The 12,262-nt window shown below is 38.7% G+C and overlaps 1 protein-coding gene across 6 annotated transcripts in view; it reads right to left on the minus strand.

The window, feature by feature from the left end:
• The window catches only part of LOC130906323 (serine/threonine-protein kinase PAK 3), a 64,271-nt gene that overhangs the window by 8,864 nt on the left and 43,145 nt on the right, over window positions 1-12,262 (minus strand). For 3 of the 6 annotated variants that reach the window (XM_057820521.1, XM_057820522.1, XM_057820523.1), the window contains 7 exons: window positions 11,136-11,173; window positions 7,304-7,366; window positions 3,805-3,969; window positions 3,566-3,740; window positions 1,384-1,453; window positions 934-982; window positions 752-864 (listed from right to left, as the gene is read on the minus strand). In XM_057820521.1, the coding sequence (XP_057676504.1) occupies window positions 752-864; window positions 934-982; window positions 1,384-1,453; window positions 3,566-3,740; window positions 3,805-3,969; window positions 7,304-7,366; window positions 11,136-11,173 (673 nt within the window). The remainder of the gene's footprint in view (window positions 1-751; window positions 865-933; window positions 983-1,383; window positions 1,454-3,565; window positions 3,741-3,804; window positions 3,970-7,303; window positions 7,367-11,135; window positions 11,174-12,262) is intronic. The other 3 variants (XM_057820524.1, XM_057820526.1, XM_057820525.1) reach the window with 3 other exon arrangements.

Below are 12,262 nucleotides of genomic sequence, written 5' to 3' on the forward strand. Positions count from 1 at the left end.
ATGGGGGTGGAAACATCATGCTTTGGCGCTGTTTTTCTGCAAAGGGACCAGGACGACTGATCTGTTAAAAGGAAAGAATGAATGGGGCCATGCATCTAGATATTTTGAGTGAAAATCTCCTTCCATCAGCAAGGGCATTGAAGATGAGACATGGCTGGGTCTTTCAGCATGACAATGATCCCAAACACACAGCCAGGGCAACAAAGGAGTGGCTTCGTAAGAAGCATTTTAAGGTCCTGGAGTGGCCTAGCCAGTCTCCAGATCTCAACCCCATAGAAAATCTGTGGAGGGAGTTGAAAGTCCGTGTTGCCCAACGACAGCCCCAAAACATCATTGCTCTAGAGGAGATCTGGATGGTGGAATGGGCCAAAATACCAGCAACAGTGCGTGAAAAGCTTGTGAAGAGTTACAGAAAACGTTTGGCCTCCGTTATTGCCAACAAAGGGAACATAACAAAGTATTGAGATGAACTTTTGGTACTGACCAAATACTTATTTTCCACCATGATTTGCAAATAAATTCTTTAAAAATCAAACAATGTGATTTTCTGTTTTTTTTTTCCACATTCTGTCTCTCTGGGTTGAGGTTCACCCATGTTGAAAATTACAGGCCTCTCTAATATTTTCAAGTGGGAGAACTTGCACAATTAGTGGTTGACTAAATACTTATTTGCCCCCACTGTATGTTAGTGTTAAACGTTCTGATCAAATCTAAATTAAAGGATGTAAGTGAAAAGGTATTATAAACTGACCTGTCCAGGTAGTTGACTATATTTGAGTTTTTGTTTTCCCTCATCACCAAGATCTCATTGATAATCAGCTCCTTCTTGGGTTGCTGCTGTAGGTTCATCTGCTTGATGGCCACCTGAGGTCACGACAAATACCACTTATGGTTCAGGACAATGCAATAATGACGAGAATAATCAGGACTTACCTCTTGGCCGGTTGCTACGTCGATGGCGGTATACACCGTGCCAGAAGCTCTAGAGACAAGATAAATCAGTAACATGCACATTTATTATTAAAAGTTACATTTAAATGATTGAAAACACATAAAAATGAACAGGAACTCATGAATAGGGTTTGACTTACTAAAATTGAATGACTATACTTGAAGGGAAATTGAATTTAAACTTGCCACATGACAGTAATCCAAAACACTTGACACACAAAGGCCCAATTGAATTTTTAGTCTTGAACAACTTGACCTTAAAATGGCCAATTTTATGTCATATTAAATTAGTAATAAACCAATTCATTAGAGTAACATAAAGGATATGAAAACAGGGAAGTCGATACTATGCAGGCACTGTTATTTAAATTTAAATTTAATATCTTAAATTTAAAACCCGCAAGGTCTCTAAGTTCACACTGACACACTTACCCTTGTCCTATTTTCTCAAAGCGTGTGTACTTCTTTTTGGGATCCCCCACACTCACGATACTCCCTGAGTCAGAGACAAAACACATACATAATGATTGTGCGTGTCGTGCCTTTCTATGTGTGCGTGGGTGCAGAAACGCTCACGAAAAATCAGTTTTGCTTTCAAACGCATCTAAATTTAGAAATTAGGCTGAAACATTTTCATAGTAAAACTTGAACTTGTGAGCTTTGTAAGCGAATCGACGTAATTACTCACACACTCACTCGTGGCAACATTAGGCATACAGAAGTATTTTCACCCCTTGTGATTTTGCAAGTTCACCCACTTAGAAAATAGGTAGCGGTCTGAAATTTCAATCATAGATGCATTTCCACTTATAAAGACATAATCTATTAAAAAAGAAATCCGGAACTCACATTGTATGATTTTTCCATAATTTAATTGTAATTTACTGGGGTTCATAAGTATTTGTACCCCTGAGAAAATCAGTGCTAATCAGGACGTTACCAGGGGGGCAGGGGTGGGCGGTGCCCACCCACGGACACGCTCTGCCCACCCAAAGAAAACTGGATGTAGTACTAACGGCAGTCTGGGATGAATGTTGGGTTTGTTCCTCGGGGGCGCTTCACACATTTAAGCATATTTTATTATTTTTTTTAATTAAAGTTTTCACCAGTGTTCACCTGGCTGTTGAGATGGTGAGTTTTGAAGCATTCTGAGGGGGTCAAAGTAGGGCTCAAAGCATTGGCGGGACAAAGAACGACTGCTAGGGGGGGCTACATAGTGTATTTGGAATTTGTCTTTACACGGTATGAAAGATTGCATCTGTCTTGACCTGCCTGCCCATTTTGGTGCATTTTGAAGCATTCTAAGGGGGTCAAACTGAGCTAAAAGGGGCTGCGGAACAAAGATTAACTCCCTCCACAGATTTTCTATGGGGTTGAGATCTGGAGACTGGCTAGGCCACTCCAGGACCTTGAAATGCTTCTTACGAAGCCACTCCTTTGTTGCCCTGGCTGTGTGTTTGGGATCGTTGTCATGCTGAAAGCCCCAGCCATGTCTCATCTTCAATGCCCTTGCTGATGGAAGGAGAGTTTCACTCAAAATCTCTCGATACATGGCCCCATGCATTATTTCCTTTACACAGATCAGTCGTCCTGGTCCCTTTGCAGAAAAACAGCGCCCAAGTATGATGTTTTCACCCCCATGCTTCACAGTGGGTATGGTGTTCTTCGGATGCAATTCAGTATTCTTTCTCCTGTAAACACGAGAACCTGTGTTTTTACCAAAAAGTACTATTTTGGTTTCATCTGACCATAACACATTCTCCGAGTCCTCTTCTGGATCATCGAAATGCTCTGTAGCGAACCGCAGACGGGCCTGGATGTGTACTGGCATCAGCAGGGGGACACATCTGGCAGTGCAGGATTTGAGTCCCTGGCGGCGCATTGTGTTACTGATAGTAGCCTTTGTACCTGTGGTCCCAGCTCTCTGTAGTTCAATCACTAGGTCGCCCCGTGTGGTTCTGGGATTTTTGCTCACCGTTCCTGTTATCACTTTGACGCCACGGGGTGAGATCTTGCATGGAGCCCCAGATCGAGGGAGATTATCAGTGGTCTTGTATGTCTTCCATTTTCTAATAATTGCTCCCACAGTTGATTTCTTTACACCAAGCATTTTACCTATTGCAGATTCAGTCTTCCCAGCCTGGTGCAGGTCTACAGTTTTGTCTCTGGTGTCCTTCGACAGCTCTTTGGTCTTGGCCATAGTGGAGTTTGGAGTGTGACTGACTGAGATTGTGGACAGGTGTCTTTTATACCGATAATGAGTTAAAACAGGTGCCATTAATACAGGTAACGAGTGGAGCCTCGTAAGACCTCGTAAGAAGAAGTTACACCTCTTTGACAGCCAGAAATCTTACTTGTTTGTAGGTGACCAAATACTTATTTTCCACTCTAATTTGGAAATAAATTCTTTAAAAATCAAACAATGTGATTTTCAGTTTTTTTCCCCCACATTCTGTCTCTCATGGTTGAGGTTTACCCATGTTGACAATTACAGGCCTCTCTAATCTTTTCAAGTAGGAGAACTTGCACAATTGGTGGTTGACTAAATACTTATTTGCCCCACTGTATGTAAAGACAGACAATACATTTTCAAGATGCATATAAAGACACATACTGAGTCTCTCCAGGATCTCCTCATCTGTCATTTTAGACTTTTTCCTCTGGCGGTCAGTGTGGCGATACATTGTGCTCGATGTGTTGTCCGGCTGGACCTGGGACACTGGTGGCGTCACAACCTCTTTGATAGGAGTCGGAGGCTTAGGCGGGTCCATGACTGAGCGAGTGTAAATCTGCCAGAGATCAAGTCATGAAAAACGTTCGAATCAGCAACACAGTACATCCAATTAAACGCACTGATTTGGTGTGCTCGGGTCGAGGCGCGATGACAGGGGGTAGTTCGTCGTCATCGTCCTCCTCCTCTTCTTCCTCATCCTCTTCTTCTTCCTCCTCTTCCTCATCCTCCTCTTCTGACACAGGTGGAGCAATCGGAGGTTCAGATGTCGATGTTTTGGCACCTTGCTGGAAGGGAAAAACATACATGTCGTATATTACTTAATCTCCTTCCAAAATGATTAAACCCAAAGTGAGCGATGTGCCACACCTAAATCCTGAAAATAAGAGATGTTCCATATTAATAAACATGACACAGCACAAATGTGCGAATAGGGCAGAAGAGTGTTAGCATTCAAGTGAGAGTTAAAGAGAAAGGCGCCCTTTTATCAGTGCTAAGGGCTAGGGTTAGGTTCTGTGTGCCAAGAACCAGCGATGAGAATGCACTTTTTATGAGGGACACACTGTTACGTATTAGACTATGCTAAGTGGATCAAACATGCTGCAACATTGCAGTAAAGTGCAATGCGTAGGTGACCTGCAGACATCTTGGTTAAGCGCAGTGTTGTTGATCTTACTTTAAAAAAGTAATTAATTACAATTACAAATTACTTCGCCCAAAAAGTAATTGAGTTAGTAACTCAGTTACCTGAATGTAAGAGTAATTAGTTACTTGTAGAGATGTCCCGATCGATTGGGTCCGATCACGTCATTTTCAAAGTATCGGAATCAGCAAAAAAATATCGGCCATGCCTTTTTTTAATATATATATATATATGTATATATATATATATATATATAAATATATATATATATATTTTTTTTTTTTTATTAAATCGTTTTCTAATTGTATTTAACGTTACAGACATAATAAGTTACACTCATCTAGAGTCTTTAGTTTAGGCTTAAGGTAGGGTTATCAAATTTATCCCGATAACAGCGGTAATTAATTTTTAAAAAATGTATCACATTAAATATTTAACACAATCAATGCAAGCGTTGCACGACCCAGTCACGCATTTTCGCGCTCAATTTGTAATGGCGCCATTTTACCCATTTAGAGAGATAATAAACAGCGTAAATGAGTAGGGTGAATTTTGGCAGCCTTAGGAGCCTTTTTTTAATAGGCTAAAGCCTTACAATCCCTCTCCCTACGATTAGAAATATCATGGGAAGCAATGTGGGGAAGCAAGGTAGCAATTGATCTTTTTTCTTAACACCTTATGTTATTTTCCAATGCAGAGAAGATATATCAATTGATAGCACTACGCACAGTCATGGTTCCACTTCCCATCATGCATTTGGGTTGAATGGGTGCAGTATCATTTACTGAAAGCTCAACAAATACACTAGATGTCAATATTTAGTCACAATATACAAAGTCACAAGTCTTTCTATCCGTGGATCCCTCTCACAGAAAGAATGTTAATCATGTAAATGCCATCTTGAGGATTTATTGTCATAATAAACAAATACAGTACTTATGTATTGTATGTTGAATGTATATAGTCGTCCGAGTTTTATTCATTTTTTTCTTAATGCATTGGCAAAATGTATATGATTGGGAAGAATTATCGGGAATGATTGGAATTAAATCGGGAGCAAAAAAAAAAGCAATTGGATGGGGAAATATCGGGATCGGCAGATACTCAAACTAAAACGATCGGGATCGGATCGGGAGCAAAAAAACATGATCGGAACAACCCTAGTTACTTGCCAAAGTAACTGGTGTTACTTTTCATGTTTTTGTTTTTTTTTCCATTCCCCCCAAAAAACATAGGTCACACCATGTGAAGTTCAAAGGGTTTTTGGGACAATTGGCCCTAGCCCAATTCTTTACCCTAAATTTAACGAGACACAGTAGTATTGCGGAGATTGCTATGTTTAACCGTTAAAGTTGTTAAAATTGCTCCCGTTATTGCATTAGTTCCCTTCTGTCTACAAGTGAAAGTTTTAAAACTGTTTCATCATTTAAAGATAGATTCAAGTCAAGATTTTGCCGATTTAGGAGTATTTTAGATAAAAAGTTACTTAGGTTTGCTAGGAAGGTTCTCTACAACAGAGCCTTTCTGAGATGTCTACTGCTTTAAGATGGCGGCTGTTTACTAACGCCAGCGTGTCATTCATTTCGCGTATAGCTCTATATACATGTGATGTCTACCGTAGCATCATGTGGGCGTAGTTTGTTGGCTATCGGCTACAGTCAGGTATTATTGGAGCCACCTAGCATCGCGTTTGCAACAGCGTCACAACTTCCTTCCCGCCTCCCCACTCCCTCTCTGCTCTCTTTGTGGGTCCATGTCTCTAAGACCTTTCTCACGTCATTAAACCAAAGTAGTAACGCATAGTAATCCTTTACATCCTCAGTAACAGTAATGGTGTTGCCAAGATGACAAAAGTAATTAATTAGATTACTCACCACTGAAAAAAATAACGCCGTTAGTAACTATATATACTATACTATATTATATATAATTATATAATTATTATATAATTATAATAACTATATACTATACTATATCATATATATATAATATACTATACTATATATACTAACTATACTCTAAGCTTCTTGAAGCAATGAAGCTTTGCAGCCAATTGGTTCAAAGCTTCATGGTGGTTCATTTGGTCTTAAAGTGTTACCGGTTAATATCTTTTGGTGTAAATATCCCATAATACAGTGAGGATAGCTGCATCTTATAGTCCAGTGTGGCTTATTTATGACCAAATGCCGTTTTTGTGTCAAATTTTGTGGGTGGCGGCTCATAGACCGAAAATTACGGTAACTGTCGACTAAAACCAGAAAGTTTGAATGTGATTTTTTCGACTAAAACTAGACGAAAACCAACACATTTTGAAATGACTGAAACATGACTAATAAGTATTATCGTCCAAAAGACTAAGACAAAAATTAAAAAGGCTGCAGACAACAACACTGGTTTCCCACAACCAAAAGTCAATTAGCCTCGGATTACTTTCCTCTTATGGAATGGAAACACCCGTTTCCAGTCTTGTCATGCATAAACGAAGCAGTGCAGCTTAGTTTTGGTAATTAAACAAAAAGGAAAGACCCAGTCCTTCGTTCAGAACTGCTCCAATAAGGATTAGGTCAAAAGTGCACATACTAGTATGAGAGTCTGGATGCTTGTAAGTAGTGAAATGTGTTTTCACTCTTTTTTTTATTTTGAAAAAGCCATGCGGTTATGTTGTCAATGGTGATGAGGTTACAAGGGGGAAATAAGTTTGAAAGAACACGAGCTGCAAAACATGCTTTTTTTTTTAAAGTACATTATTAACAACCCTTCGTGGCATGCGCTCCTGCCTTTCACACTATCAACAAGAGGTGCTCAACAAATTATGAAATAGTTTTTGTCGGCAGCAGTCATCATGTCAATACAGACAGCAATGATGCTGCGGAAAGAATCAAAATCTTCGCTGAACTATTTCGCAGTGCGTATAATTTCGGTCAAAATGACTTTGAAAGCCAATGCAGAAATGTGCAATAGTAATATGGAGGAGTTACCTTGTCAAATAATGCGCTGCAGGTTCTAAGGCTGACCGGAGGCCCAGATGACAGCAGACGGTTCTGAATATGAAGGTTGAAAATGGGAGGATTTACTCAAAAACAAACCTAGATAGTGTTGAAGAGGATTTCAGGGGAGGGGGATGGACGTCGGGTTCATAATACTGGGCTCCCAATGCTCACGGAATACAAATGTCTTTAATTCTCCATTAAATGACAAACAATTTTGTGTGCAAATGATAAATGTTCCAATCAGTGTCTGCAATGCAGGTGCCTCATTTTTGACAAACAAATGAAAATAGACAGAAAAAATGAAATAAGAATGACGTCAGTCACTATTTTGTCAAATATCATCACTTCCTTACGGGTTAACTGTCTAATTTTAAACATTAAAATATTTCAAGCGCCAAAACACTAAAAGAACCAGATTAAACCACAAATCCCGAAGACACACAATTGCAGCAAGCTTAAAACTAAAATATACTACAGCATTTATTGAGGTGAAACAACCCTCTGATTTACAGTGAGGAAAATAAGTATTCGAACACGCTGCGATTTTGCAAGTTCTCCCACTTAGAAATGTTGGGCGCGTTTGATATTTTCATGGTAGATGCTTGTCAACTGTGAGAAACAATCTTAAAAAAAAAAACAGGTTTGCACAGACTGCAGCATGGATTTTGCACCGCTGCTCCACACAGATCTTCTGTAGATCAATCAGATTTCTGGGCTGTCACTGAGAAACACAGAGTTTGAGCTTCCTCCAAAGATTTTCTATTTGGTTTTGGTTCTGGAGACTGGCTAGCCCCTTCAGAACCTTTTTACGAAGCCACTCATTGGTTATTCTGGCTGTCTGCTTTGGGCCATTGTCTTGTTGGAAGACCCACCAGTTACAACCCATTTACAATGCTCTAACTGAGGGAAGAGGTTATTCCCCAAAATCTCATAATACATGGCCCTGGTCATCCTCTCCTTAATACAGTGCAGTCGTCCAGTCTCATGTGCAGAAAAAAAAAACCCAGAGCATGATGCTATCACCCCGATGCTTCACAGTAGGGATGGTGTTCTTGGGATGGTACTCATCATTCTTCTTCCTCCAAACACTATGAGTGGAATAGCGTACCGCACGCTAAACGTCATTTCTGCTCATTAATATTTATGATGTTAGCAACTGTTGCTAAGGAGGGCTCGCGTTTGTCCCTCAAACTAGATGCATGTAAATAGAGTACAAACGAGATGTTTACTGAGCTAAACCTACCAATTCTGTCCGAAAATGATGTCTCTGGTGCCAAATTCAATGGTAAAGGTGTGGAAGAACATACAAATGAGTGGGCTTGAGTTCCGAGGCTGAAAAAGAGCCGACCTGATCCATACCTTTTTCCTTACGCCACTCACAATGACGTTCTCCTGTTTCAACAAGCTATCCTTTACCACCATATGCCCTGTCTTTCTTTATATTATATCCTCTGGTTGTTTTACGTCTCTGGCCGTTCTTGGGGGCAATTTACATTGCTATTTTGTGTAGCGATCGCAAATGCTACTCAGTTACAGCCAAAGAACACTTTTCATTTTTTTTTAAATAATAAAAAATCTTATATAATTAATTTACACTTTCCCTTTTTTCACAACAGAAAAGGTAACAGTGGCAGTCAGATACCATTTTAAATTTTTTTCAGGTCATTCATTGTCAGACAGAATCAGCACGGCAAAACGCCACGCTAAAAAATAAGTAAAAATATCAAAATGGCTTACCTCTTCGTCCTCTGAAAGACCATGGCCCCCAACAAAATGTTTACTGCATATGAAATGTGTATGGCTTCACCTTGCTGGTGTTAAGCTGGTCTTTTGAGCATCCGCGCAAGTTGATCCATTCTTCACATTTTTTTGGTTTCGGGAAACATATGAAGAAAATATCCCTCATATGTCGTAATGTCTAGAGTCATTTCTACGAGTTCCATAACAGCAGTGTTTGATCGGCATGTTCTTTTTTTGAAAGATTACCGGAGAAAACTGGCAGATATATAATGGATTGTACATGAGGGCGTGTGTATAACGTCCACTTCCGCGTTACGATGGCAATGTCTCGGTCTAAAAATAGCATTCGTGAGGTACGTTATTAAGACTAAAAAGTTCCATTTTGATCTCATATGATCACATGACTTTCTCCCATGACTCCTTTGGATCATCCAAACAGCATTGGCATCATTGGCAAACTTAAAACTGGCCTGGAAATGTGATGGTTTAAGAAGGAGGTATCCTCCGTGCCATGCATGATTTTAAACCATGACTTCTTAGTGTATTACCAACAGTCACCTTGGAAATGGGGTCCCAGCTCCTTTCAGGTCATTGACTCGCTCCTCCCGTGTAGTTCTTGGCTGATTCCTCATCATTCTTAGGATCATTGAGACCCTACGAGGTAGATCTCGCATGGAGCCCAAGGTCGAGGGAGAATGACAGTCATGTTTAGCTTCTTCCATTTTTTAATAATTGCTCCAACGGTGGATCTGAAATCATCAAGCTGCTTGGCAATTTCCCTGTAACTCTTTTCAGCCTTGTAGAGGTCTACAAATCAGTCTCTGGTGTCTTTGGACAGCTCTTTGGGGTGTATGGGGTGGACAGATGTTTATTTGCAGCTATCCGCGTCAAACAGGTCAAAACGTCAGATTCAAAAAGTCTACCTCATCTCCACTTATTTAAGAGAATAAGTGGAGTCGAGGTGGACTTTTTAAAGGCGACTAACAGGTCTTTGAGGCTCACAACTCTAGCTAATAGACAGGTGTTCAAATACCAATAGTCAAAAAAATCATATACTGTAATTCCTGGATTTTTTTTTTTAGATCATCTCTCACAGTGGACAAGCACCTACTATGAAAATTTTAAACCCGTCCGTTATTTCTAAGTGGGAGAACTTGCAACATCGCAGTGTGTTCACATACTTATTTTGCTCACTGTACTTCTACTCTTTGATAGCTTGGCCTAGTAGACACACGGTCCATCTATGGCACAAGTTCAGAGCAGCATCCCGTCTGCAGGGCACAAAAGCAAGCCAACAGTCTGAGACGCCCTCAAATACACTCTCACACGCAACCTCTTCGGCTTACTGCCGCCCTGGCTGGCCCTTCGCTGGCACTGTCCGCGTAACGGCCCTCGCATGATCCCTGCGTGGCTGGCCCAGGGCGACCAATCCCCCCTCGCCAGACACGGATTGCGCTTCTTCACCCGGCTGAGCGTGTGTGCAGAGAAAGGCATTAAAAGCATAGATTACTCTGGTCAGCTAGAATTGAGGTCAGCCTAGTGGGAGTCCTTCTTGATGCAGTTGAGCCTCCACTGAAGCTCCACTATTGTTTGGATTTCAAAATCTAGTTAAGTAGATCGGAAAAATAAACTACGAGCCGCAGTCGCTCTCACAGCGGGATCAGTTTTTCAGTGCAAAACCGATTGGAATGATTGCAAAGTTGAAGATTTTACTGGGAACGTATCAAGACTGGAATGTGCACGTTTTGCCCATGAAAGGAAAGCGTGTGCACTGACAGTAACTCCAATAATGCAATGAATTAAAAGCAAAAAAGGCTCAAACTTACCTGTTACGGTAATGAAATAGGTTAAAACACAGTTTTTCCCATCTTACATTTGAGAGCAAATGCTGTATAATTTTAAAATGAAATACAAAACTTCATCCATAATGGAAAAAACAACTTTAAGAGAAGGTCAGGCTACTTGAATATTCTGCCATTCTAAATAAACAAGGCAAAGGAGCCACCTGAAGCTAAAGTAGCATTCATAACTAGAACAAATGAAACTATTTCCTGATATAATAATAATATGAATAACTCACCAGAGTGTTTGCTGCTATGTAACCGTGGGCTGATTTGTCTGAAACAGAAAGAAATGATCTTATTAACTATGTAAATTCATACAAATCTGATGAAAAAAATTCTTTATTGTATTTCATGTATATTCACAATTTTAGTAATACCGGTACATTTAAAATGTACTTTTGCTTTTTCAAAAAATGCATAAAATATATTAAAATCATATTATTTAATGCTTACACTTTTAAAAGACTTTAAAATAATTATACTATGGTAAATTCTCTGTGATATAAATATATACTAAAATACACTTAAAATGGAAATCATGTGTAATTTCTAAAATGTACTTTTAGGAAATTACTTTTTACAATTCTTTTACATATTTTAAATACACTAACAATTTTTATAACATTTTTATGTACTGATCATAAAAATAGAGTACACTTCAATTTTACGACTTAATTAGTAAATATAAACGATTATGCTTAAAGCAAACAAAATATAAACAAAATTTAACTACAATTAAAAACTGCTATGAAATTACATTTTTTACAATTATTTAATATATTTTAAAAACAATTCATTTTAAATGTAGTCATAATACAAATTAAGTATACAGTGATCCCTCGCTACTTCGCGCCCTCAGTCCATCGCATATATATATATATATATATATATATATATATATATATATATATATATATATATATATATATATATATATATATATATATTAGGGCTGTCAAACGATTAAAATTTTTAATCGAGTTAATTACAGCTTAAAAATTAATTAATCGTAATTAATCGCAATTAATCGCAATTCAAACCATCTATAAAATATGCCATATTTTTCTGTAAATTATTGTTGGAATGGAAAGATAAGACAAGATGGATATATACATTCAACATACAGTACATAAGGACTGTATTTGTTTATTATAACAATAAATCAACAAGATGGCATTAACATTATTACATTCTGTTAAAGTGATCCATGGATAGAAAGACTTGTAGTTCTTAAAAGATGAATATTAGTACAAGTTATAGAAATGTTATATTAAAACGCCTCTTAATGTTTTCGTTTTAATAAAATTTGTAAAATTTTCAATCAAAAAATAAACTAGTAGCCCTATTCTGTCCTCAATGTGTG

The sequence above is a fragment of the Corythoichthys intestinalis genome, chromosome 18 (genome assembly GCF_030265065.1).
Source record: "Corythoichthys intestinalis isolate RoL2023-P3 chromosome 18, ASM3026506v1, whole genome shotgun sequence".
NCBI lineage: Eukaryota > Metazoa > Chordata > Actinopteri > Syngnathiformes > Syngnathidae > Corythoichthys > Corythoichthys intestinalis.